General features: G+C 53.0%; 2 protein-coding genes across 9 annotated transcripts in view; both read right to left on the bottom strand.

Annotated features, from left to right (window-relative positions):
* Positions 1–7905, bottom strand: part of CFAP65 (cilia and flagella associated protein 65) — a 32304-nt gene extending 24399 nt beyond the window's left edge. For 5 of the 8 annotated variants that reach the window (XR_001876490.1, XM_017825422.1, XM_017825421.1 and 2 more), the window contains exons 1-8: positions 7802–7899; positions 6690–6844; positions 5893–5995; positions 4305–4471; positions 3014–3213; positions 2209–2354; positions 927–1149; positions 320–585 (exon numbers count right to left, since the gene is read on the bottom strand). Coding sequence is in view for 7 of the 8 variants with exons in the window: in XM_017825422.1 (XP_017680911.1) it covers positions 320–585; positions 927–1149; positions 2209–2354; positions 3014–3213; positions 4305–4471; positions 5893–5995; positions 6690–6844; positions 7802–7894 (1353 nt within the window). In the remaining variant the exon portion in view is untranslated. Of the gene's footprint in view, positions 1–319; positions 586–926; positions 1150–2208; positions 2355–3013; positions 3214–4304; positions 4472–5892; positions 5996–6689; positions 6845–7801 lie in introns of all 8 variants that reach the window. The other 3 variants (XM_017825426.1, XM_017825425.1, XM_017825427.1) reach the window with 3 other exon arrangements.
* Positions 7906–10830: 2925 nt separating this feature from the next.
* LOC108502391 (motor neuron and pancreas homeobox protein 1-like) lies at positions 10831–19454 on the bottom strand. The gene is made up of 3 exons (XM_017825294.1): positions 19019–19454; positions 11848–12008; positions 10831–11325 (listed from the first exon to the last, which is right to left on the bottom strand). The coding sequence occupies exons 1-3, from the start codon at positions 19452–19454 to the stop codon at positions 11011–11013; spliced, it is 912 nt and encodes a 303-aa protein (XP_017680783.1). The 3' UTR covers positions 10831–11010.
* Between the last annotated feature and the right edge of the window lie 8355 nt (positions 19455–27809).

Below are 27809 nucleotides of genomic sequence, written 5' to 3'. Positions count from 1 at the left end.
CACTAAAATGGTTGTCAAGCACTGTGAGGCTGTCCAGGGAAGTAGTTGAGTCAACATCCCTGGAGGTATTTAAAAGACATGTAGATGTGGCACCTGGGGATATGGTTAGTGATGAACTTGGCAGTGCTGGGTTAATGGTTGGATTCAATAATCTTAGAGTTCTTTTCCAATCTTAATGATTCCACGATAGGTATCAATGAAAATGCAGGGGGAAGAGATTTTCAGGGGCTACTAAGTGAGAGAGGCCAGCCCTGTTGGATTACAGTGGAATATCCTTCTAAAGTATTACAGCAATGAAACCACCCTTTGCCTCCCATACCTGATGGTGGACAAGGCACACGACTCTACGGTGATAGGTCATTGGGTGAGTAGGTCGAAAGGTCACCTTCAGTGTTAGTGTTGTTGTGCCCTCCAAGATTCCACAAGGGCGATCCAAGGAGAAGACGCTTCCTTTGCAATCAATATCAAACTGGTAATAGGCTGGGACATCTGACATGTTGCTGATTTTCAGTGTCTGCATCAAACTTTCTCCAAGATTGATCCATTCAAAGTCCACAGAATATTGGTCCAGGGACACCAAAGGACCTAGCACAACATGCAAGACAGATCCTGGACTTGTCACAGCTGTTTCTGTCAACATGTCACAAGCCACTGCTGCACTTAACTGATCTTCCCAAACCAGATCACCTCAACAGCCAACACACTAGCCCTAGCAAACAGCTGGACATTCACTTAAAACAGTCAAACATCTGTCTCAAGCAAGTGTAAACCCCAGACAGTGCACCAGGGACAGCCAGGATCCCAGCAGAAGGTAAGCCTGTGACTGTGGGCTATGACAGTTCCTAGTCCTTCCCCAAGCATTAACCCTCTCCCTGCAGTGGTAAGAAGATGGCAGGGAGAAACAGGGAAGTCTTTCACTCTGGTACCTTTACATGAGCCAACCACCTTCAGAACAGTCTCCAGGAGGCATCCAGCAGATGTGATAGTGAAATAGTCAGTACTGTGTTCTCCTACTACTTGAGGCCGAAACTGTATGCACAAGACCAGCTTCCCTTTGGCAGGAACAATGCCGTGGGACACATCACAGGAGAAAACATAATCACAAAGCACAGGATCTTTTGCTCGCTTTATCCTACATGGTGCATCAACCTGCAAGTAGAAGAGAGATAGGTTAACAAAGGGGCCAACATGAGCCAGGATGGCTCTGAATGCAGGGCACTGATCAAGTAAGAACTGCAGTTTTCATCAGAGCTGAACACCAACAAGAACACCAAGGATACCACAGAAATCCTGTGCAGCAAACTTCTGCCCTGATGGAGAACTGGGGGCAGCAAACTCCCACAATACTCTCAAAAGTCAGTGAGCTACAGCAAAACTCTGTGATCTCTGGGGTTGGAGTATCCCTCCTGGTAGGGAGAAGGATGACTCAAGGTGTCCTCAGGGGCTAAAGTAGCCTAAGTGACTTCTGGGACCATGGGAACAGGAAGGCAAATAACTTATTTCCCTCCATCCACAGTTCCACCCTGTCTAGGGATCTTCTTTTCACAAAAAAAAAAAAGACAGTGCTCTGACACCTTCCTCAAGCCCCTTAAAAGAAGGTCCTGATCCTTGCCTGGTGATGCTGAGCATCACTGCAGTGCGAATAATAACAGTACAACAAACAAGTGTGTCTTTGCCACTCCTGAGTTGCGGAGCCTGGGGAGGGAGCACTGCTGTCATCCATGTCAGCTATCTGTGAGTACATCCATCGTTTAAGGGGCTGGGATGGGCTGAGCTGGCACAGGTAACAAGGTGCTCAAATGCAGCCCTTCTAACTTTTAGAACAATTCACTGGGCTGCAGTCCACTGAAGGCAGGAGAAGATCCATCACCTGCCTGGGACATATGCACACGATGGGCTTGTCCAGAGCGAGCAGGAGACCTGCAGGACGCAAAGGACAGTGGTGGCTGCCTGATCTGGACCAAGCACAGTGGGAAGCAGGTGGGAACTGCAATACCATGCTGCAAATGGCTATGTTTTTAGCACTATAGCTGGAAGGCAAGGGTGAATAGCCTGGTTGGTAGGGGAAGGCTCATCATCTCTGTTTCATTCACATTCACACTTAGGTTATTTTCACAGCATTAAGGGAGATACACAAGACCACATGTGCCACGGAAATGTGTCAGCATGCCAGCTTCTCACAAGAAGTCAATCTCCCTCTCCACATACCACAGACAGGTTGAAGATTTCTACACACTTTTCCACAGTTGTCCCCACTGGCACTGATCCAAAGCACAGGACATCCCGAAACTTTCCAGGCTGTACACCTTCATACTTCTTCCCTGTCACATGCACACGGAGATAGGGGTACTTGGCTGTTAAAGAGAATAGTATACTGGATTAGGAAAGAGAGATGGAATCTCCATCCTTTGATATTCAACACTTAACTGGACAAGCCTCTGAAGAACCTCAGATTACTCTGAAGTTGGATCTACCTTCAAAGTTGGTCCTGGTTTGCACCAAATAAGCTCCCTTCCAGCCCTAATTTACTTAACTCAGAATCACATCTTTTTTTTGTCAGTGGCCACACAAGGCACTTCAGGCAAGGACCTGCTAATGAAACCATTGCTTATTTTATCTTGCATCCAGAAAGCTTTAGAAATTTCCCTCTACCTCTCTGTCTAGCAGGGACAGACAAGACACTGAGTGCAGACAAAGCCAGGAGTTTGTGGAGGTTTTTTCCAGTGAAATCCTCTCATTTCTTCCCCTTCGTCAACTTAAGCAGGCCTCAGAAATGCTGTTTTGGCCAAAGCATGCCACAAGTCCCTTCAGATAACACTTCCAAATTGGCAAAAGTACATTAGAGAATTTCACAGGCCACTTTCAAACCATGGGCCTCACTTGCTCATCAATGCATTGAGCCAGTAGTGGCACAGCCTTAGAGTGCAGGCCCTCCCTGTATCTCTGTGGAATGCTGTTCCACAGTTAGGGGTGATACATATTTCTTTGAGTGTTAAATGCAAGAAAGACTCACCTATGGCTTTTAGCTGGATTATCCTCTTTTGTTTCTCTTGATCTCCAAACCAGCATGTGGCTACCCCATCATGAACCCCAGCCACTTTGGGTTGGAAGACCACCTTGACCATGCACTCGGCACCTGGTTTCAGCTTGCCATGGTCAGGAATCATGCAGAAAGGACTTGGTGTCTTCCAGGCAAATGTGGTAAAGAGATCACTAGGAAATGGAGATACATTTTAAGCAGACGAATGGATCGTTTGCTGCCTGTGCAATCATGCACAGAATGAGCCTTTCCCAATGGGTTATTCAGTTAGGATGTGAAGCAACCAATGCTGAATGGCAGAATCTCTAATGCATCTGGACAAATATGTAATGCTGAGAAGAACTTTGTCTCTAGTCTCTGCAGATCTTCTATTCACACTTTAATGAATCTTAGCTATTATGTCTAAGAACTTTACTAATGGCTGTGAAATTTTTCAGCTTCATCATGTGCTCCAGAATTAGTATTCGCTTTTCCTGTATCTAAATTTGCTGCTACTTAATTCCAAATGAACATTTGTTCCTCTGTTATACACCCAGGTGGGAAGAAAGGATTGAGCTATTCCCCTAATACCTCATTCAGCTCTCCAGAACTCCCTTTGCTTGTTTGACTTCCGCAAAAAACATGATATGCCATCAGCTTTTTCTATTTTATTGATTCCAAACTGTGTGTTAGTTACCATTAACATCCTCCAACACCCTGGACCTCTCAGTCGGTACAAATTATTTCCCTAAGTGGAGAATGAATCACTTGAAATGGCTGTACACCCCTCCTTGCCTGGGAACTTCACTACATTCCTTTCTATAGTACTGCTTCATTTACTGTCCTTCCCTTACTAAGACTCCTTGATAACTGGGAGCATCTTTGCTCCTAAATGACTAAAATGTTTCCAGCTGGTTGCTCATCTCTCCCTGCTCATGCTGGGAAGGCTGCCTTTAATTAACTGGAAGCCCAGGCCTCTCCTTTGAATGTGGGATGTTCTCAGTGGGACACTGTGCTGGTCCCCACCTAGTTCCTGGGCACAAATGGTTCTCGGCATATGCTGGAAACAGATGGATATGAGATGCCCAGATGAGCCCACAGTAACCTGTACTACCATTCTGCTGGTTTTTCTGCCAGGACCTCAGGGGAAGCAGAGTTTTGCTGCCTGTTAAGGCAGCTAGCAGATCTAACAACAACTGGAACGAGCTGCATTTAACGGATAGTCCAAGAGGGTAGCAAAATACCTGGCAAAACAGGAGTGTCTGCTCAGTCACATCTCACTCACCCAACATTGCGCACAGGGAATGTCGTCTCTGTGACACTGTGGACAGCACAGACAGGCAACTGGAGAGCAGCCGGGAAGGACAGACGGAGGCGTGGAAGCACAGCACGCAGGGTAACAGAGAACTCACCCTCAGCTTTCACAAAGCAGATGCTGTCTTCATACTCCCTCTGCACAGAAAAGCAAGAGGAGACAGCAGTTAGAAGGACTCCACCTTGCAGGTACTGCAGCTCCACCCATGAATACCCATCACCTTCACCTCCGCAGGTGTTAGGGAAAAAATGTCAGCAACAGAGACACCAGCGGAGGCCTCTGTGCAGGACAGAGCATATGAATAATTTGGAAAAGGCAGGCAGCGTGGAAGGTACTCAGGCATACTCCTAACTCTGTCAGGGAACACACACTCTCAGGAAGAGCAGTTGAAGGCCACATTTGTTTCACCTGATTTGTTTCAATGCAGATGGATTTCTCTCAGTATTTTCAAGATCCCAATTCAGCTGAACTGAAGCATGTACAACCTTTCTTTGAGCTCCACAAGCACAGAAATATTAGTCTTTGATTAAATGCTTTGTCAGCTGGAAACCCAAGCAGATAACGCACAACTTAAAGATGCAGTGTTGACAGCACTGTGTACAAATAGCCCCAGGACATCTGCTAAGCAGCTAAGATAGAAGGAATAGCAAGATACGTGTTTTCCATGCTTCCCATTTGTCACCCCTCCTGAGTACCACCTATCCAGGTAAGGAGCGACCTTGGGCACTGCAGCACACACAGTCCTTGCTCATTCTAAGAAAGGCAGCCTCCTGCTTTAGCGACTGATGTGCTGCAGACAAACTATCCACTGAAAATGGAACAAGGCCAACAGCTTATTTCATAAAGGGGACACTGAACAGTCATCAAAAAATCATGATACTGAGAGCAGGGTACTGGGAATCTGTCCAATAATAATGCTCTATGGCTAGGACAGAGATCCACATCAAAGACATACAGCTGTTGACAAGAGCCAGAGATCAACACTCAGAGACAAGACAGATACTACAAACAAGTTGAAAAGCAAGAAAAGAGACTGGGTAAAAAGAATCATTGCTGTTAAAAATAAAGCATAAAGAAACCCACCCCCATCCAGAAAAAAGGAGGCCTTTGACATGTCCCTTATGGAAAACCAGTAGCCCTTTATTGTAGGGGCTTTGGGTCTCCTGTAGTAAAGCAAAGAGTCCCTCAACCCAAGGTTCTGCACTAAAACCATACAGCCGAGGTTCCCTGGTATCAAACCAGGTGTGGCCAGTTCAAGTACTTCATCTTATTGATCTCATGGCCAGAAGTAGAACGCGAAAAACTGGGAATACTTTTTGTGAGGATCCCTCTCATAATCACGGGCAAACTCTGCAGATAAGTCAAGATTAGGGCTCCCTCCGGTGATGAAGATGTGCAGAGAGCAGGAAGGTCACTGGCCACTCTTCCTATGTTAGAATGTTCCCCAAGGACTGATTCATTCAAGTGAAAAATCAGAAAGAACACGAGAGGCAGAGGCCCACTGCTCGCCCGGAAGGCAGCCTGAGCACTGGGAGCAGTTATGACATTAGTGCTTTACCTTTTCACTGGGCCGGAAAACGATGGGCAGAGTTATGGACATTCCAGGGCTGAGAGTAATCGGCTGCGGAAAAACAGTGAAGAAGAATGGCGTGGGAGGACACCTAGACAACAACACCAAAACAAGAGATTTTGTGTGAGGGCATACAGCTGTTCTTCAGTTAGATAGCAGAAAAGAGAACAAATAAACAAAACCTCCAGACCCCACAGTTTAGAAGCACCTTACACACCTGACCCCAAGGGTACCTTGGTAGCACAGCAGCAGAAAGAGGGACAGAACCCAGGTGTCCTGAAAACCCATTCCCAGCTCTAAGTACCTACCCTATCCTTGAACAGTATTTTATGTTTTCAGGCCATGCAGTATGAGCAAAACACATTGGGCAGACACATTTGAGTTTCAGAGCAGGGAGGGTCATAGGGAGTGCTGGAGTGGCTCAATATCCAGTGGGACTCCCGGGAGCAATGGTTTTAGGACACACTAGTGACTGGCTGGCATACATCCACAATTAAAATCTCACTAGACTGGAAACGCCTCACAGACAGAAGTATCAGCAAAACAGAATTTAAAAAAAGGCATTTTATTTAACACACTTCTGCCAGGAACAAGGGCTGTGTTTCTGAATTAGCAGGTTTCTGTCCTGCTACATAAGTGTGCACACACTGTCTCCAGCACAGCACTCAAGGGGAGAGGGGGAAGGTGAGTCTGAGAAAAACTGCTGATGTTACTGATACAGCAGGAGGGATGAAGATGAAGCGAGAGCATGAGGAGTACAAAGGACAAACAAACTTCCCACGCACCTGTAGCTCAGCTTCTGGGTTTTCTCATGAACATTTTTCAAGGTCAGGTGTCTGATCATCTCTTGTCCAAGTTCCCAGCCATGCCAAATGAGTGTTTCAGCCACCTCAATGCCCCAGAATATGCATTTCTTCTTCTTTCCCTGTCTTACAGACACCTTAGGGAATAGTAGTTGGGAAGGGAGGAGAAATCACTCAAACGGCTGTTTCTCTATGCTAAAGGTTTCTGACTGGATAAGGACGAAAGGAGCCACCCTGCGGCAAAACTCCAGGAGTCACCAGAAGACCTGGTTCAGGAGTCCAGAGGAGACACCTCCTGGCCACAGCCCAAACAGCAGATACTAAACGGGGTGATGAACGAGGGAAGCAAAGGCTAAACGTTTTTCTGCTTCTCTCCTCTCCCTGCCTGCCAGAGAATCCACCCACGACAATAAGCACCCTTTAATCCTCCGTCCACCTTCCTGTCATAGCCACAGAACTTCTTCAGAAAAGAGTCAGAGTTCTGGGGCTTGCCATGCTGCTGAGCAAGCATCTGAGAAACAAGAGGAAAAAGTCCTCACGTATGCTGCTTCTGCACCCAGAGAGCCTTTTTTGCCAAGAGCTGGGCGCTCCCAGAGACCCAATGCCCCCTCCTCTGGCTCAGGGTGTCACTGAGCCTCTTCCCTGTAGGGGCTGCTGCAACGTGCCCCTTTGTGTCCCCATTTTGTCAGGTGAGTGCAGCCCTCTCCAGAAACCACGTCGTCCCCATGACCTAGTGGTCGTGACTCACAGCCTAGCCCTTGCGGCAGGGCTCTCCTCGGGGAGGGGAGAGCAGAGCAGAGCAGAGCAGAGCCGAGCCGAGCCGAACCCAGCCCAGCCCAGCCCTGCCCACTATCGGCCCACAGAGCCCAGTATATCAAAGCCCTGCTTTGTAGCCTGGCCTGGCTCACTAAAACCCCGTATGGATGACTATGGCAGGGCCGTGTTCCCCACAGCGACCGCCTGCCCAGTTCCCCAGGGCACCGCCCGCTCCTTTATCACCCCGCCTTGCCCCGGAGCGGGAAGCGGAGCTCGGGTCGCGAGCCACCGCTGCCCCCCGCGGCCCGCACGGCCAGCCCGACTCCCCTGAGCCCTACCCGGCCCCCTGAAGCACCGGGAGCTCGGGGCGCCTCGGGCACCGTCCCGGGCCAGTTCCGGCCGCTCAGCGCCATGTGGGCCCGCGTTGCCATGGAGACAGGACGCTCCCGGAGCGACGACGGCGGCCGCCTCGGGTCAATCCGCGCGGGTTGCGGTGGCCGCCAGGGGGCGGCGGAGGGACGCGGAGAGCGGGGCAGAGAGAGAGGGCGGGAGCAGCAGGGGATCGGGGGCAGATGGAGGGGGCGAGGGAGCAGGTCAGAAGTTCTCGGGGGTCCAGCGGGGAGATGGGGAGCAGGGGAAGATGAGGAGTCCAGGGACAGGGAGATGGAGGGAGGCGGGTGGCAGACGGAGGGGTGCAGGCATTGCAGGAGTGTGGGAGAGAGCCCCGGGCTCTCTCCCAGGAGGGGTGCAGGGGAGGGAGACAGTGCAAAGCTGATCCAGCAAAGGGGGGGCTCTGAAGTACGTGGGTGTGCAGGATGGATGGATGAGGAGACTGTGGGCAAGGGGGCATGGTGTGCAACAGGCTGGAGAGTGCTGCCATAGGGATGGGGTGTCACCTTAATGGGGCCAGGACACCCTGAGTTCCTTAAAGCATTGGTGACACAAGTAACAAGTTGTGATCATTGTCACAAGAAGTTGTGGGGCCGAGATGAGCAAACAGGTTAGGAAGCCCTGGCTGCACAGCCCTTTTAGGTATCCCAGGTATTATTCCCATGGGGCACCACCACCACAACAGGACAGTCCTACATCTTCCCAGTGCCCTGGATGACCCTCAAAGAGGTGGGACCCTCGTTTTCCCGATGGGGAGGGTCATATAGCCCCTCCAGGGTGCACAGGCAGCAGTATGGTGTAGAGCAGGGCTGGCCACATCCCGCAGCACAGAGAAGGTGCCAGGACAGAGGCAGGAGGGAGATGCAGCTTTAATGGCATTTGTCAGTGTTTACAACATGAGTGATCCAGCTAAGCAGCCATAAATCAGCACCCCAACTCCTCCTGCATCAATCGTGTCCCCTCCTCTGTCCCCCCAGCACTGATGAGTGCCTGGCTCCTGCAGAAAAAACCTCATAAATAACAGCAACAAAACAAACCCTCCTGCAGCCACAGAAGGCGTGAGTGTGCCAGGCGTGAGATGAACGCTTCCCATCCATCACTTTAATGATTGTACTCTGGAAATTAAACCTGTCATAGCCCATCAAGGTGAACGTTTTAAGTCTGTGACATGCCTTCAGCTCCCCTCCTCCTTCCTGGCACTTCATTTTTTGTTGCTTTCCTTCTTGCCTTTTCTTGTATGCCTCTACCACCCCTGTCACCACTGCACCTGTGTGCCCAGCTCCATCCCATGGTCCTGTCTGGTCCCCCGCTGAACAAGGACCAGGTTGCACATCAGGTGGTAGATGTCTTTGGCCCTGAGGCTCCTGCAGCCATGGGCTGGAATCTCCCAGCATCTCTGTGCCCAGTCCTACATGCCTGATGGTATTGGGCACAGCTACCCTTGGGCAATGGGTCTCTCCTGGTCTGCTGTCCTCACAGGGCAATGGCAGGGAATTGGGTACCATCCGTTCATACTTCCCTCTCCCCTTCTCCTTTCCTGCCCTTTTTTTCCTCCTTCCCCACATTATTTCCTCTCCTGCTCCATGTTACACCAACCAACACAGGCTCCTGGCACCTGGCTCCTACGGCTCATATCTGCCCCCTTGGAGCAAGTGCTGCAGCCTCCTCAGAACCAGAGCTTCCCACCGGGCAGCGCCGAGGGTCTGGGCACCTTCCGCGTGAGCAGTGGGGCCCTACCGTGCCCTATGATGGATTGCTTGAGGACAGGAGATCTGGGCACCGAGGATGTCATGCATCCAGGGGGAAGCTGCTGAGCTGCCAGCAGCCACTGCGGGTCACTGTCTCCCCACACAGGTCCGTCCATCCATCCATCCATCCGTGTCCATACTTCTCTCTCCCATCATCTGCTTCCCTGGTCCATCCTGTTTCAAAAGCATTGTATCTGTCCCTTTGCCCAGGATACTGCCCCCCAGCTGCTACCAGGCTTTTCCCAGCCCTGCGAGGTGTGACGGCGGTGCACCAATGCTTACCTGTCCCATCCATCACTGACTGTCTGCCAAAGGTGACCCGGGATTCCACGGAAAATGTTGCCCCTCGGCAATTCCCACCCCCACTGCAGGTCCCAGAGCAAGCAGCCATCCCTGTCACCCCTAGGTAGGGACAGGGAGAAGAGAGGAGAGGACAGCAGGATGTGGGACAGGAGAGACATCATGGTCTGTCCAGGAATGGGACAACTCAGTCCAGTCTGCCATGCTCCTGCAGCACTACGTGCACCAGGGTGGTGAAGTAAGGCTGCCCTTCAGGCTGCCCCCCTGCCTTCACGGCTACCTCAGCACCCTAAGGAGAGACCCAATTAAGTGTGCAGGAGGCACAGGAGGTCTATAGTGTCTGCCAGGACCCTCCAGCATCCTCTGAGAACAAGTGCAGCCTGCTTAGTTATGGGGAGTCGGTGCTTAACCCTAGTGCTTCTAGGGAGGTGGTAGAGGGTGTCTGTTGTCATCCTACCACCAGGGGTTGATTTGAGCCCAGTCAGATCAAGCAGCATTCCAAGAGCATCATGAAACGAGCCCAGAAAGGGATTGAGAGCTTTGCTTCACAGGACAGATAAAATTTGCTCTGCAAAGTGCCGACCCCACCAGGAATTCTACCAGTGAAGGAGGAGGCAAGGCAGGCTGGCAGGCAACCTGGGAATCCTCCTTCACAGCTTTTCATTCACCAAGGGGAAGGGCAGCTGGGATGTGTTGCTCCAAGCACTGTCAGATCTGCAAGGAAGTGGCAGTGCAGTCCAAGAAGGGTCCATGGTCTCTCTCTTCCATCTGTACCAGCAGGCTGCCAGCTGTGCAAGTTTGCTCTCCCCACCCTTTCCCCCAGGGACCCTGGCAGGACAGCAGAGTAACAGGAGAGGGGCAGAGCCTCCCATCCCCTAAGGAAAAGCACAAGCATCCAGATAACATCTTTATAAAGGAGGGATGTGGGGACTCCTCCAGATACACACAGAGGAATATTTACGAGTTAAATAGGATCCAAATACACATAAGTTAAAGGGGGGCAGGTGCCCTGCACCCCCTGCTCTACCCAGGCACAGTCTGTGTCTGCCAGCAAAGAGAACCCCCACACCACAGCCCAGCCCCTCTTCCTGGCTGGCTCCATTCGTCTTTCACAACACAGAGCCGATCTTGCTCTCCGTGGCACCCATTTCATTCTCCTCCTCTTCCTCTTCCTCGCCCCCTGAGCAGGAGGAATCGGGGCCGTAGTTCAGCTCGGTAGTGCTGCAGTGCAGGAAGCCTGAGTCAGGGCTGTGCCCCATGAACTCGGGGCTTTCGGCAGCTTGTCCCTGAGGCTCGCTGGGCAGCAGCTTCTCGCAGGTTTTGCTGAGCCCTCGTTGCTTGTCAGCCTCTGCCTGAGCCCCCTGCTCCTTGGCTTTGCGACTCCGTTTCCACTTCATGCGGCGGTTCTGGAACCAGATCTTCACCTGCAAAGGGAAAGCCCCCAGAGGAGAGAGTGTGTCCCCCGCCCCATTCTGTCCCCACTCTCCCACCTTCCCTGTATGGAGGGTCCCCCCAAAGCCTCTCTGCTGTGGGGCATTCTGTGGTGCTGCGGGTCTGTGCAAAGAGACTGAAGTTGTCATGGGGAGAGGAATACTGGGGGACTACTCCCTTCCCTTCATCTGGCCTCCACAGGATGGCCAAGGACATGCACAGGGACATTTTCATTTTAGCCCCACAAAAAGCCCCCTCCCACAGCATGCTGAGGGATGGGAAGACTCTGAAACCCAAGTTGGGGGTGATGGATAAAAAGAGCAGTATTCTGGAGTGCCCTTCAAAAGAGAAGAGCCTGGAACCCACCAGGCAGGTCTCTGCAGAAGATGTCCTGGAAGGGGCACTGATGGGAGCATTGGGGTGCAGGGCTGATGGCATCAGCATTGCCCATGACATTGACTTTCCTCATATACAGCTGCATGGTGCTATGCTCCATTTCCCCAGGACCAAGGTACCTGTGTCTCGGTGAGCATCAGCGACGTGGCCACCTCGAAACGCTTGGGCCTGGACAGGTACTTATTCAGCTTGAACTGGTTCTCCAGCTCCAGGAGCTGTTGGCTGGTGAAGGCTGTGCGGGGCCGGCGGCACTTCCCCATCAAGCCAGACTGTGGGGCAGCTGTGGAGCAGACAGTAAGCGGGAGTCAGGAGACAGAAGAGCAAGAGGGGGACATCCCCTCAGCAAACCTGGGATGAGGAGGAAGGTGTCTCCTGTCATCTCCCATCCCAATAATGGCTTTATTGCCTGACTGATAGGAACCAGTGAGATACGTTATCAGGCCTCAGTGTGCAACGAGGATCAGTCCTGTGACTGAAATTAATCCTCTTTTTTTTATTGCTGGGCCGCACAGGTGGCAGCTCAACTGCCAGGGGCTGCGGCAGCAGGGCTGCCCAAGAGCCCTGCTATCTCACTCGCAGCCCTTGAAGGCAGTGCGGCACTGAACCAGGAGGCAGCGGGAACAAAGAAACCTTTGAGAGTCCAGCACGGGGTGGCTGCTGCGCTCTGTTTGATCCCTCCTTATCTCCTCTCCGATGGCTTTATTGTCCCCCCGGGGTTCAGCTTTTACTGCTTCTCCCACCACTGAAGCGGCAATCAAACCCAGGGGTTTGCAGTCAGGAGTAAAGTGCTGGAGCAGCGTGGGGGGCCACTAATGGGAAAGGTCCTTGGCATAGCCCTGCTGATGCATCTAGGGACATATGATAGAGCATTGTGGCCTCATTGTGCCCCTGCTTGGCAAGGGCCACTCCAGCTCACCCACTTTGCTGGGCATGGGGCACCATTCTTGTTATCTTCCCCAGATTCCAGCTTTGATCCCACCTGCCCATCTCCTGAGGTGTCCACCAAACCCTTCAAAAACACAGCAGTGACGCATGAGGCAGGAATTTATGAAAGGGGCATTAACTGATCACAATCCAGGTTTGATACCAAGTAGCTGGAGGCTGGGTGGTATGGGTCAATCAGACAGAGCACAGGCTGGACTGGGGCTGTGCAAACTCCTTGTGAGAGCACGACAGATACAACCTCTACTGTGCCTGTAGCCCCACAGTGCCAGGAGAGACAGCCTATGGGACCCACCTTGCAGCTACTGGGAAGTTATACTAGGGATTAAATAGAGACAGGCTGTGCCAATGGCTCTCACACATGCAGTGCATTATTTTGCATACAAAAGATATTCAAGGCTAAAATCAAATGAGAGGCTCAAAGGATTTCCAGGACAAATAGGAATGTCACATGAAAGACTGCTCAGCTCTGCAGAGTTCGGCAGCTGTCTGGGCTCTGGCTGGCTGTGGATGCTCTGGCTGCACAAATCCTCAATGGAGACATGGGACCAAACAGACCTGCAAAGGCTCCCTTTGGCTGGGAAAAGGAGGTGTTATGGGAACTAGCATCTGCAGGGATGGGGCAGCCCAAGCCAACACACTTTGCAGCTCCTCATTGAGGGAAAGGGCAGAGGTGCATCAGAAAGAACCAGAGAAGAAATTAATTCAGTCTGTGTTGGTGGGAGGCACAAAGCAGTCCCAGGCAGTGTCCAGCAGCCCAATGACTCTGGCTCCCAGCAAGCCCCCTTTGCTGACAGAGACAAGAGGGTGGCTGGAGCACCTGATGCCCCAGTCCCTCCCCATTGTAGGGGCTGCACTGCACAGGCTGGCCATACTGGGTTAGGCAAGGGTCCCTCTGAGCAGTTACTCTTTCTGGGCATGGTCTGTAAAGGATGTTTTGGGGAAAGAGAAGGGAAGAGGGTGTGCCCACATCTCAGCATCCAGCAATCCAAGAGTCCTATGCTTTTTGGAGCTGAAGGGTCCAGGGGTGAATAAATATCATATTCCCAGTTTAAACTCCCCACTCCATAGCAGAGAGCCCAGGGCTCACTCCTAGGGCATTGAGTCCCGGCCTCGGGGAGCACAGAAATCCTTCAGACCACCCCAAAAGGCTCCTCTGTGCACCCTCTTGCAAGGTCGTATGTGGCCAGACTGCAACCACATGTAGGAAGGAGTGAAGGTACAGAAGTATCTATCCCAAAAGCAGTGCAGATCTTTCCAGCTTCAGAGGAGGCTGGAAGGCAGCTTGCTTTAACAACACCCCCTCAAGCAACTCACTCTTCTCCAGGTAAGGTGCTAAGAACTGCATGGTCCAGTAGGGAAAAGAAGAACAGAAAGTTTGCCCAAAAGTCAAATAAATCCAAAAGGGATATAACCCAAATGACTACCAATGCAGGGGACTGGCGGCTGGAGCATGGTGTGTCTGCCAGTCCCCATTTCTCCTTCTTAGTGTCCAATTCAGGCTCAGTGCAGTGGTGTCCATTACAAAGATTGTACAGACCTTGACCTCCTTGGAAACCCACCGTGTCTCCTGCTCCAGTGCTGAAAAGAAAAACCCAGCCCTTAAACCCCTCTCTGGTGTTGTCATACAGTTCAAGCCACCACCACCAGTCCAAAGGCCAGCCTGCACAGGTTGCTGGCCACCTAACCTGTGACCTCCTCTGACAGTACACCCTTCAACAGCTATTATTATCCATCATCAGTGCTCCCCACTATGACTTGTTGCCTGCAGACAAGGTGGGGCAAACCCAAACCAACACAGCTGACCTTCAGCCACCCACAGCAGCAGGTTGTTGTGGACCTGAATGAACAACATCTCTGGCCTCAGCTCTGCTGTTAGCTTACCTGAAGGGCTTCTTTGTGTAGGGAGAGTATGGAGGAAGAGGGTCCGCAGTTTCTCACTGGGGAAGGAGCAAAAGCAGAAGGAGGAAGTGGAGACTGAAATGAAATAGGGAATGAAGTAGGTTCCAGTTTCCCACGAAAAGAGGAGACAATGCTTTGTGGCTGTTGGTAGCTCCAGCCTGTCCTGCCAGTGTGCTTTGTGGAATCCTGTCCCTTCCTGTCCTATGGCAGGCTGTCACATTGACATGGACAGAATCCTTCCAAGGGATGCACAGGAAGCATCCCCCGCAGGGCTTACCTCCTCCAGTCAGTGTCAGCTGAGCTATGAACCCATCCGCATCACAACCAACATCCCATAGAAAGAATAACCCTTTGGAAAGGCTCTCCCCCTTATCCAGTTCCTACCAGAAGACCACTGAGTGCCTCAGCATCACACCTTTGTTTGCCAAAGGATTTACTATCTGCTCAACCATCTCTTCCAGCACTGTATCCAAGATCAGAGCTTGTCTTAACATCCCTTCAGCCTGGCAGGGCTTAGACCCCTTGATGGGTGCCTGGCATTTGGCTGAAGTATCAGTAAATAAATTGCTCGGCCTGTGGCTGGGAATACCCTCCGAGTCTGAGGCCAGGAGCTCTACAAGGCAGCTGCCTCCTGGATAATTAGATAAAGCTTATAAAAAATTGTTGGTTTATTTGACACAGTTCCGTCTACTTGATAACAAGAGTAATCCTAGGTTGATATTAACTCACTTGGTTTTAATTTGGTTTGTTTAGCTATAGTTCACTTAACTTTGTGTGCTGGCAGATAAAGAAGAGGAAATTAGCACCCTAACTGCTTTGGAGGTGTTTCTCCAGATGTCAGAGCTGGAAGGGAGAGAAGTGGTCTCATCATTGTCAGGGCCATCACCAAAGGCTCCTCCTGGCCTGTCAGCAGCTCCGGCCATTATCCGTGGGGCAGCATGTGTAAGGGCACTTGCTATCTCTACTAGCCCCTTGCTTGCTCCACAATTTAACCTTGATTGCTGCTTGCCAGCTGTTTCCCAGCACGTATTTCCTGCTGACACCAGACCACTGTGCACCTGGTGAGCCTTGGAAGGCGTTGATTTTTGAAGACGTTTGATAAGACTTATCCTGTCCCCTCTCCTAGCCCAGCACAACCCATCAACAAGCTCTCTGCCACCATGAGCAGGATCTGAATTGGGCTCCAGGCCATCAAGGTGTGAGTAGGCGATGCAGGGAAGCTGTGTGCAAGGAAAGCCATCTAAGCACCAGGTCCCCAGCAGGGATCATTTGCTCTGAGAGTCTACAGCTGTGTATCACTGTTCCTCACTCCTACAGCTCTTGGCTGACGTGGGTCTCTGCACTTGGCTCCCACTGCTGTGCTGCATTTCCACACTGGCAAATGAATCATAGCTCCCAGTAAAACTGGTAGGCACAGCACTCCGGTGCCAAATGCTACCTCTGTGCAGTTCAGGAGGTGCTCAAAACCCCAGGACAGGGACCCAGGCTGGGGATGGCAAAGCCTGGGCAGGCAGCATCCCTGACATCTGCAGCAAGGGCATGCCTGCTCCTGCACCCAGGCCTTCCCACTACCCTCTCAGTCCGCACTGCAGCAGAGGCAGCCAGGCACTGCATGCAGCTCTGCACCAGGAGCCAGAGAGAGAAGCACAGCACCCGCCTGCCTCACAGCCAGGAGCACTGCTCTGAGCAATCCCAGCACCCAAGCCCAGGCCAGGTTCCTAAGGATACCATCTCAGACTGTCTCCCCATACAGAGGTGAGAGCAGGGAGAATGTGTGCAATGCATAACCACAGAGTTTGTGGCTTCGGTTCATGGGCTATCCTGTTCCTTCCCCCACCCTGACTGTACCCAGGAGACCAAACTAGACCGTACCTGCAAAACTTCTCTACACATGCAGCTAAAGAAGGAATTTATTCCAGAATTAAGTCCTGGAATTCCCTATAAAAAGGTTCACAAGGTTGATCTCCCTCTGGAATGATCCATAACATGTCCTAGGAAGCTTTCAGATTCATCTCTTACTGCTATGAGAGCGTTAAACATGACTGGCACCAGCACTGTGGACACTTGTACTCAGTCCCTCTGGAAACTTCAGCCAGGTAGGTATGTCCATCTGTCTGTCTAGGCTGAGTGGTGGGATAGGGACTCCCATAAAACTACAGGCAGCCCAGGAGCCCTGTGCCAACAGTGTGAGGCTACAGCCCAGCCCACCGCCCTTCTCAGAGAGATGAGGAAGGGCCATGGAAGCAGCACATCCTAAGCAAGTGCCCCTTCCTGTCCCTGTCCCTACACCATGGCCAGCACACTGGGCAGTATGAGGCCAGACACAGCCATAAAATGCAGCTGGGGCCAGCATTAGTGAGTACAAGGACAAGGCAAAGGAACCAGGTTTCAGAGCTTCAGTGAGCCCACCAAGAGCAAGGGCTGAGGACACACTTGAGAATCCTAATGTTCCCAATGGACTTAAACAAGGATCTGAAGATGGATGAGGTTCTGTCCTGCACAGCAGAAGAACCACTGGAATACTAAACAGGACATTCTGGAGAGAAAGCATCCCCACTGCAAAGGGCTCCCCAGAACTGTGAGCAAAAACATTTTAGTAAGGATATGGATTGAGGCAGTGATCACTCTGACTTAAAAATCTACAGCTTTGTCAGCTTTTGCTCCATCCTTGTTACATCCCATGTGTCTACATTGTTTTGGTTACTCCAAAACCCAGTCAAGTAATATTTGGGTCAGAGATTGCTTTTCCTCCCTCCGAGCTTCCATAAGAGCCCTTTTCAGCGCTTCCCACGATATCCATTGACATTCTGTTCTAGTGCATTCTGCACAACCCAAAACCTCCCTCCACAAGCTGTTCTCATGCCCATAATTTGGGATTTCTCTCCTTCTGGTGAGGTTTTAGATATAACCAGCTGTAGAGCAGAACCTGCACTTGAGAGGAGTAGGGCTGATGCACAAATACCTCTGTGTTATCCCAGCCAGAAGCTGCACTCAGGGCCACAGGAGCAGATGCAGTGGTGTGTTCCCACTCTGGTGAAACATAACCCTGCATTAAGCCACGGGATGCTGAGATACACTGACAGACCCAGACCTTTCAAGGATAACATGGCCTCTGCAGAAGAGCAGGAAGGTGTTTTAACACCTAACAAATAGAGATTTCTTTTTTCTTGTCTTAATGACATGCTTGAAGAACACACACAGCCCACAGCACCAGAAGCTTATTCTACACCTCTAGATTCACAAATGTACGTAACCTAAAGTCCAGGGAAAGGGAAACAGAATGGGGAAGAAAACAGTCTGCTTCCCTTTAACCTGTCCAGGAGTAATTTGAGGAAGGAGCAACAAATGGGACCTTTCATGTTAATTCTCCATTTTTGTACTATTATGCATTCAGCCAGTTTATCAATTAAATTACTTTTCCAGCCTTGTTTTTTATTACTACTATTTTATAAATGGGCTCCCAAGTTATTAAGATGCTACATTCAGCCAATAAATCTGGATACTCTGCCAGGGGGCTATTAACCAGCCACTCTTAGTCTACGGACCATCTTTGCGCTGACCAGAGCTCTGATCACCACAAGCAGAGGGCAGAGTCCAAGTCACACTGCCAGGGATGCCAGTGACAGTCCCCAACGGGACAGGACCCTGAAGCCTTGTGCCGTCCGTGCCCTGCAGGACCCTTCCCACCCGTGGCCCATCATTGCAATGTAGGATACGGCGGCTTCCTGTAGCCCTGGTCGTACCCACCAGGAGGGACCGGGGCAGGTCTAGAGCCGAGCACACTGTCGGGCCCCCTGGCCGATGGACTCACCGGCCCCTCACCCCCACGAGCCGAGCGCGACGGCGGGCAGAACACGGATCCCCTGCCCGTTCCCGCAGGGGGGTCCAATCCGGCAGCGCATCCCGCGGGTTCGTTCCCAACCACAGCAGGCGGAATTTATTCGTTTTCCAGTGCAGGTTCTGGCTGCCCCTTCTTTATTTTCGTTTCCTTCCTGCCACGGCGGAGCCCAACAAGCCCGCGGCGGCCGTGCGGGGCTGGCAGGCGGGGTCGGCGCGGTTTGCTCGGCCTGAGAGCGATTCGGCTCTGCCGGCAGCGGCGCGGGCAGTGCCCCTCCGGGCTGTTCCGGAGCACTGCGCCGGGATAAGGCGAGACTTTGCCCTTCGGATGGGTTTCCCGGGGCCCCGCAGCCTCCGGCGAGTCATGTTAACGCAGCAGTGGGACCCCGAACCCTGCCGGGCTGGGAGCGGGTCTAGGCACTGAAAGAACCCCGCATAGCGGTCCCGACCCGAACGGCCGGGGAGCCTCGAAAGGGCGGGTTTGGAAAACCTCAGTCCTCAGTTCCCTAAGGGACCTGCACCGCGATGTGTTGGCGGAGACCCCTGGGGGCTGGAAGGGGCGAGAGCCGTGTTCCGCCTCACGGGAGAGTCGGTCCCCGGGTCACTCACCGTGGAAGTCGGAGAGCCTCGGCACCACCATCCCGGCTCGGATCCAGTGCTCCAGCGGGAAGGAGCCGGCCACGGCCGCCTTCAGGTGCTCCGCGCCGGGCGGCGGCAGGTGGGGGATGCCGGAGTAGGCGAAAGCGGGGTGCTGTCCCCCCAGGGTAGGGAGTGGATACACGGCGGGCGGGTACAGGGCTGGCAGGGCGCCGAGCCCGGGGCCGGAGAGGTGCAGCAAGCCAGGCTTGGGGAGGAAGCCGGCCGGGGCGAGCGGCCCGGCGGCCGGGGGCGCCCGCGGTGAGGGGGTATCGGAGCGCCCGGCGGGGACAGGACTCGCCGCGGGGCTCCCGGGGCTCAGCCCCGACGGGGAGGCGCTCCGCGCCGGCTCTTCGGCCAGGAGCGCCTCGATGCGGAAGTTTTGGGACTTCTCCATGGGCTTGTGCATAGCCCTACCCCGTGCGGAGCCGTCGAGCCTCCGAGCGCCCCGCCGTTCCCCTGCCAGGGCACAGCCCGGCCGGCCAGCCCCGGGCTAGCCCCGGCACCGGCGGGCATCCACCCGCGGGGCCTCGCCGCGCCGCGCTCAGCGCGGCTGCCCTCGAGGGCAACCCTCCTCTCCGCTCCGCCTCCCGGGCACTCGCTCACCCGCCGGCATCGGGGGGGGTTTTAACGCCCCCTCCACCTGCCCCAGCTCCCCATTGGCTCGGCTCCGGCCCCCCGCCCCGCCGGCCCGGCCGCCCTCCTTCGGCTTCCTCAGCTCCCGGCTGCAGCAGCGGGCACATGCCAGGGCCTGACCCTGCCCCTTCCTTAGCCTCATAGTCCAGCCCAGCCCCTTCACACTCGGGGGTCCCCTAGCCTGAAGGACCCACCACCCAGGGTGCTGAGCCCATCATCCTGATCCAGAGCCCTATGGCAGAGAAGCAGGTCTGTGGTTGCGGTGGCTGGAGGAGACCTGGAGAGACTAGACAGACTTCAGCACGTGTAGGTAAAGCCCTGCTGGGCTTCAATGAAGCCCCCAGGCACTTGGAGGGCAGAATGCCTGGCTGGAAGGGCAGGAGAGGCAGTTGCTCACTAGCAGGCTCCTCCATACCCTGTGCACCAGGGATCATCACCAATGCCCAGCTGTGCCATTTCCCATTGCATCGCTCTGAGCCAGGGAGATCAATGGACCTGAGCTGGACACACACAGGGTCAACAACCCTCCATCACTCATGTCTGTTCAAGATGCCAACAGAGCAGGTGCCCACAGCTTAGACAGTGGCACCTTGGAAAGGTAGAGAGGAAAGCCTTGGCTGGTCTGGGAACTGTGGGTGAACAGGAGCAGAGCTGGCCCAAACCCCGTAACACTGGCCTTCAGGGAGAGGCAGAGTGTATGCAAGTGCATCAGTGATCGCTGCCATTGAGGGTCTGTGCCTGTGTGTCTCTGGGTCCCACTTTTTTGTGTCCTGCTGACACAGTGAGACAAGCCTCTTCTTGTTGGTGCCCAATGGCATGTCCTACTCTTTGGAAGAAAAGTAAGACAGCTGCTATTGTCCTGCCTAAATGTTATAATGGCTAAAGGGAGTTCCTACCCCTGTATTTCTTCTCCCTTCAGCATTTTCAGCTCTGCTCTATTCCCTGAGGAAGAGATGGGTCCATTCCATTGTATCCTGTGTCCCACAGAGGCTGCAAGCAGATGCCCAGAGAGGAGGAAGGCAGGGGCATATGGGGCCTTCCTCAGCCTCCTTCTTTTCTCTGCTCAGTAACCTCAGGGACTTCTCTTCCTTACGCCCATGCAACTTGCTGATCTCCCTACACACACCTCACCCTGTTGCAGGGAGCTTCAAAGCTCCCATGTGTGTAACAACTTCCTCCTTCCATTGCCTGAGTCTAGCCTCAAACAACTTCATTGGGCGGTCCAAAATCCTTATGTGCAGACAGACACACAACAGCCCTTTTCCAGATGCCTTTCTGGGAGAGAGGAGGGCAGAAATCAGCCACACGGACAGTCTAGAGCTGGATTTTCTCAGAAGGGGATTTGGGGTGGATGTCACCCCACAGTAACACCCCCAATTTGGACAGAAGGTACTGAAGGTGGAACAGTGTTCCTTTTCACCTCAACTCAGCTGCGCCTGCTCCTCTACCCTCTCCGCCATCAGGGAGGTTGTAGGGACCTCCCTCCTTCCTCCCCCCCAGTTCATCCCTCTCCACTTGCCCAGGACAGAAACCAACATCCCTGCCAAGCCCTTTCTCTCTCTCTCCCACTGCGAGTAGCCAGCACTGCCGAGCATCAGGCATGGACAGGACAAGATCTGGGGAGGAATGGAACAGACTGACTCCCAAGCACAGGGAACAGAGATCACAGTGGAAGTAGAACAACTCTTCCACTGCAGGGCAGTAGCCTGCACTGGTGACAGCGGCAAGGGGGAAGCCATCGTTTTCTTATCTGAGCCCTCAGGACTGACTCTGGGGATTGCAATGGCTTGTTAGCTCTGCACAGGGAACATACCTTGAGATCCAGGGCAAAGACTGGGGCACAACAGAGAAATCACCATCTCAGTGACAACCATGGGGTAACAGGCAGGTAGCAAGTCCAGGAGAGCCCAGGTAACCCCTGCCAAGCCCTGAGACTGTTTGTGACTGTACCCACTGTAGCTTGAACGAAGGGTCTGGGTCACAGCCTTACTGTCCTCATGGAAGTCCCCTTCACTACCCAAGGAGGCTTTCCAAAGACAAGCAACTCCCTCAAGGATCAGCAGCCCATCCTGGGGTTATGCAAGTACAACCAACAAAGCTGCAGCCTTTGAATTGCACAAGCAAATCTTTGCTGACACAGCCATAAAACCTGGGTGGAAATAAAGAAAAATCACAATAAAGAAATGTAGGAAAATGATGGAAGGAATTCCCTTCTCCAAGTGAAGACACTTGGACTAGACACTGGAACCCTGCAAGAGGATTGTCCAGGACTGGAGCAGGTGGCACGCAGCCCATGCCATGCCGGGCAGAGTCCAGGGTTGTGAACAGGAGAGCCGGGCTGGATGGCGGACAGCAGAAGGGGCAGGATGCAAGGCAGTGATAGATGCCAGGGTGCTGATGAGTTCACAGTCTTCAGGGTCATTAATCAGATCAGAGCTGGATTAAGGTGTCCAAGGTCTGATTAGCTTCATTTCCCGCCTCAGGAAGGAGGGAACTCTCTTTGCCATCCATCAGATCCTCTGGTGACAGCTCACCTGTTTGCTAACTAGATCTGAGGACTGTAGTAAGTGAACATGACTATGGCCTGGCCCCTTACCTCTGCCCAGCATCCTTCATTCATAGGAAGGTCTAAGGCAACCTTGAACATCAGCCACAAGTGGCACACCCCAAGATACGAGCCAGAGATACAGATCATTCCCCCAGCCTGAGGGTTCAGAGCACTATGGAGGGAAGCTGTTCTAAGAAACAACCCCAGTTCAGGATGAGGTGAAGTTTAAGGCAGGATGTTCCCAGTCAGCACCATATTTCTCCCAGTTCCACCACAGCTCACCCTATGCTGTTACCCCATGGCCTCCTCTGCTCACCCCATGGTAGCAGAGCCCTCCCAACGTCTGTGAAACTGGCCAGCGCACGCTACCTTGCTGCTGTGGGAGATCTTGAGCACATCCAGGACAGATCTTCTGAGCCCCATATGCAGCTAGATGGACAGGCTGAAAGCCCTGAACCAGTCAGGGTGCTTTTCTCATCTCCTCGTCCTTTTCTGGCTCAAGCCCATCCTGTCAACATCTCCATTTGTCCCCTGCCTGATGCACCTCATGTTCAGTGTGCTCTAAAGATGCCTCCGCTTTTAACCACTTAGACTATTCAGTCCAACAAGCACAAACCAGCAACAGGTCCTTTGTGCCCAGAGAGCAGCAAGGTTCCCCAGCTCCCTCACCTCTCTGGAGGGTCTGATCATAGCATCCCTTGCTGGACAATGGGCAGCACTGTGAGTGTTCACACAGCCCAGAGCTTCCTGGGAGTCTTTAATTAGCCCAGGTATTTTGGGGGGATTTTCTGGATTTTGTGGGCATTCAGAGCTCAGTCTTCCTTCAGTCACCTGAAAGCAGCAGTCACAGCAGCATCCATGCAGGTACACGTAAACCCTGCAAAGCCTTTTGTTGCTGATGGGAAGGTGCCTGTATAGACAACTGGAGCTCTTTGCTGTGTCCATAGCCTCATATGGATTGTTTCCATTGAGACTCCCATCCATGTGAGGTCAAACAGCAGGAGTAAAATTAGAAGAGCTGACACTCACATGGCCACCAAAGACACCCAGCTCTGGCGCACATAAGTTTTCAGCAGCTTTACAGCCCCACAACACTACTTACATCACTTCACATACTTCCCCAATCTGTCGCCAGCAGTATCCGAGCCCTCAAAAAAAAGCCATCGGGGTCACAAGTAGTATTTGGGAGCACAGTTCAGTTTTACAGCCTCACTACTTCCTCGGTATCACCTTGGGAAGCAACGTAATGTCCCTCAGCAAACCAAACTGCCCCAAGATCAAAGCCAAGGGTGCCGAGGAAAATCCATACCCTAATAAAAAAATTTCCGACTGGGACCAGACTTCCATTTTCCCAGAAACGAGTCTTCCTTCCAGATATCAGATATGACATGACCCATGCTGAGGTGTCTCGATTTTCACTTAACCTCTCATTTTGGCCGTTCCTAGATGCACAATTTAGCACCAGGTCCTTCTGGCGGCTTTGGGTCACCCCCTGCCCTGAGTCAATAGAAGTTACCTTTGACACAGAGACTGTGCAGGAACCAATGCATAGCCTGTCACAGAGAGGTGACAGGCACCCTAATTTCTACCCAGGCCATTTAAGCTTTTAAGCCTTGAAAGATCTCCCTGTCCCCAGGATGGCTGTACCCATTTTCTGAGCATTAACTACTCACCAGGTCACAGTCCCCAGAGCTTTCCATGTTTAGAAATTACTTCTCTGTAAGAAACCTACAGTGCAACAACCTTGATTAAAGCATGTCTGAGGAGACAGAGATCTTGCTGCTGTGGCCCTGGTGCCTCAAGTCATCTTGCACCACTCCAAAGTCTGTAGCCAGCTAGTGAAGAAATACAGCCTGGAGGCACCATGGATGCTGGAGATACAGGATATAAGCCGGCTCACAAGTGTTTTCCCAGCTCTTTGCCCATGATAGGGGCTGTAGAAACATCCCTCTCTTATCCCAGAGCAGGCTAAGCCCCTGGTAAGAAGTGCTGGGTGTTACAGCCACTGGTCTACTCCAGTTTGGGCTGTCCCAGGTTTTGCGGGAGCCCTGACTATTGCCCACGGGAGGATGTTGCCCTTCCCCTGCCCCTCACAGCCAGGCCATCCACTATCTCTGGAGTCTGGGAAGCCACAGGAGGCTGGTGGGGAAGGTAAATAAACTGCCAGTCCAGTGATGATTTGTGGCTAAATGAACAGTTGAAGTCACCTGTGCATGGCCTGCGGCTGTTAACCAACCAGATAATAGGTCTTAATCAGCCCTGTAGCGATGGGAGCTGAGCCCAGCCTGTGTCAGACCTGGCACAGCCAGCCTTGAGGTCCCAGGTTGCTTGGTGGCTGTGCCCTCTACAGAAACATTGGCAGAGGCATCCACACAGAGCAGCTGTCTGCAAAAATGCTCATAGGGGCTCCTCATCTGTCTTTAGGGGACTCTCCCTGCTCTGATGGTGACAGCAGACTAGTCAATGAAGCAACCTCCCTGCCTGCTTCCAGGGTGCTGTGCTCAGTCACTGCCATGCTGTGTCCCTGCATCCCCTCTCACATGGGTCAGCTGGCTCCTGCCCACTGTGGAGACTTCTGAGCCAGCTGCAGGCTCTTGAGACCTTCTTCATCCTGGCACATCAGCTGCTTGATCCAACAGGCAGGGATCTGTCCTGGAAGGCAGAAATCCCACGCCCCCTTCTCCCCTTACCCAACTGTCACCCTTCCCTCTGCATGGAGCCCCAGGTACTTGCCCCCACTGAAGGGGTTAACAGGCAAAGCAAACATGGCTCAGTCCCTCCCAGACAGCCTCCTGCAGGGATTTCTGGGCAGCTGTTTATTTAGCCAAGCAATTTCTCAAATAAGCAGCTTCATCTCTGATGGGACATGGCAAGGCTGAGCAGAAAAATGTGTTAACAGCTCCCACCCTGGAGCACGGGGATAGTAAACCAGCATGGGAAGGCTGGCAGGGAAGGGAGGGTGCCTCCCCCGGCGGAAACAGCCAGGGCAGCTCTGGCATATCACACCAGATCCCAGCACACTGCTGAGGGTTGGGTACCAGCATCATGTAGGATCAGCCATAGTAGGGCTGCAGTGGACAGGCAAGAGATGCCCTAAGGCTCCCTTCTGTTAGCTGTTGTCTTCCTGGGATTCAGCGATGCACTGCAGAGGTGCTCGGGTGTGGAGACAGAGGGCTTGTTGCCTTGTAAACATATGCACTGGAGGAACAGAGACACCCAGTCACTCAGATCTATTTCTCAGAAGAACTCAGGGTATGACTGCTTCATTTCCAGTCCTGTTAGTCCCTGATCAGTCTGAAATACCTGATCCTGAAACACCATGATCCCACAGGACCCACACAAAGATCTCCTTCATCCTACTGCCCCCAAATGAGGGTGCACCTTGGCTCATCATCAGTATCTGTCCTGTCCTCACCCCAGGCCTTGGCTTTTGTGGAGAGAGGCTAAACAGCCAGCATCTCGTATAGCTCAGCACAGGAGTCATCCAGGAAAGCAGGGAAGTGACTGAATCCGCACTATCCTTCCTGCTGCTTCCTCATGCCCCGACTCCCCCAGCCCTTGCTCAGCACACCACTCCAGCACATTGTGTCCTGTGCCACACATCTCTGGCACAGCCAGGCTCGCTTCCCCCGGCACCGCTTTCGCTGGGCACACAGGGGGATTTCCCAGCCCTGCTTTTTCCTGTCAACTCCAGGACCTTCTGTTTTGGCTTTACCAGGTCTTGTCCCAAGGCCGAAGTTTCTCCCTGTGAGGGAATAGAGTCAGATCTGGGCTCTGGGGGTGAAAGGGTGGGACACACGCACTCCGCCCCAGCAACACAGCCTCACCTCTTCCCTGGTAATGGCCTTTCCATGGAGTCAGCTCCTAACCTGCTCCCAGGGTGACAGGATAAATCAGCTGCTCCTCCCAAGACCTTGGGCTCTAATTAATGTCCGCTCATTACCAAGATAACGGCTATTTATTACCCTGTCTCCCTGGCTGCTGATTAACCCTTTCCCAGGGTGGGGGCAGGGGGTAGTGATACCATGGGACAGGAATGGTGGGAGCCAGTGACGTCTCTGCAGTGAGACCCAGGGACACTTCAGTAAGGGGAGGGGGCAGATGAAGGGACAGGCAAGCAGGACTGCAGAAGAGTGAGCCTGAGTGAGGAGTGGATGGGACAAGGTGAAGTATCTTTTCCTGGTAGTGTGGTAAGGGCTTGCTGGATTGAAGCCTTGAAGGAGCTACCAAGACGCGTGGGCTCCCCCTGGATTGTCACCATCACAACTAGCACATCCCTGTGCCTCAGTGTCCCCAGGTGTCCCTGCCCCAGCCCATGGGGGATAGTGTGGCAATGTGGTTGAGACCTAGAGCTCAGCACAGAACCCCTGCACAACTTCGGTCCTCAGCCCCTAGTTTGAGAAGGTGCCACACAGACCTGCAGCTCGTGGGAAGTCACCAGCGTGTGTCCCTGTCTCCAGAGGCAAAAGCAGCCCCAGCTCCATCTCCCCAGGCACTGTCTATGCTCTAGAGCAGTGGGGCATGATGATCTGCCCCAGAGGAAGAGAAAGCCTTTGACATGCCCTTGACCTGGGCCTGTGTATGGAGGGCAGGAGCAAGGGGTCTGGGGTGGATACAGTGCCCCCGCTCGGCAGTCCAGCACCAGGCTGGGGGTGCTAATGCTCTGTGTACATCAATCACGCTGCTCGGCGGCTCCCTATTAGCGGGAGCAGCGGCTGGTTAATCAGGCTGAGGGCTTCGGCTCGTTAAGCTGACACCTCCGTTGCGAGAGTGAGACATGGGGGCACGCAAGGTGCCACTTATTTATTTTCTTCTTTCCCAGGGAATATATTAAACAAATTAAATTCCTGGAGTGTTGGGTCAGCACAGCCAGCTCTGCGCCTGTCCCAGCTCACCTAGCACAGCCGTGGGGAGGGGACTGTGCTCCCCAGCCTGCAGCAAACCACGCACTGCTGCAGAGCCCTGGTCCCGTCATGCCTCCCCAACCCCTTGCAGTAAGACACAGCCCCCCTAATCCCCCTATTTCCCTTCCTGGGCTGCGCTCCAATCACAACTGCTTGGCAGTGCTGAGGATGGTTAGGAGGGCAGATCTTGCAGGAAATGCAGTCCATGATTTCATATGGAAAGACCCTCGGGAACCTGCCTGCTGTCCGTGAATGTGCTTCCTTGGCACTGCAGGGAGTGGAGCTGCGGGGCAACCCTGGGTGATTTCAGGGTAGCTCCCTGCTCCAGGTAGAGTCAGGGGCTGATTTCAGCCGCAGCACTGAGCCTTCCTCTTTGCACTTCTCGTACTGGGGACATCTGGGCTAGTGGCAGGTTGACATTTGAAAGTTCCTCTGATAGAGGGAGAGCTAGGAGAGAGTGCATTTGTTCTCTGTAAAACAAATCTCCATCACAGGATTCCAGGAGCTAGGTGCTTAAAAAAATCGCTGGGCATCTCAAGAACAGCTTTATGCCACAAGCATTAACATCACTGGTGTTGACCTTAAATCATACAATGTCATGAGAACAAGGGCCTTTGCTGAAGCATTCCTCTGTGCTGGACCCTTTGCCTACTTCAGAATTAGTCGCTCCTTCAAA

Source organism: Lepidothrix coronata, unplaced genomic scaffold (genome assembly GCF_001604755.1).
Source record: "Lepidothrix coronata isolate B3197 unplaced genomic scaffold, Lepidothrix_coronata-1.0 Scaffold118, whole genome shotgun sequence".
In the NCBI taxonomy this organism is placed as follows: domain Eukaryota; kingdom Metazoa; phylum Chordata; class Aves; order Passeriformes; family Pipridae; genus Lepidothrix; species Lepidothrix coronata.
Note: the sequence above shows the minus strand (reverse complement) of the source record. Positions and strands in the feature narration are given on the sequence as shown.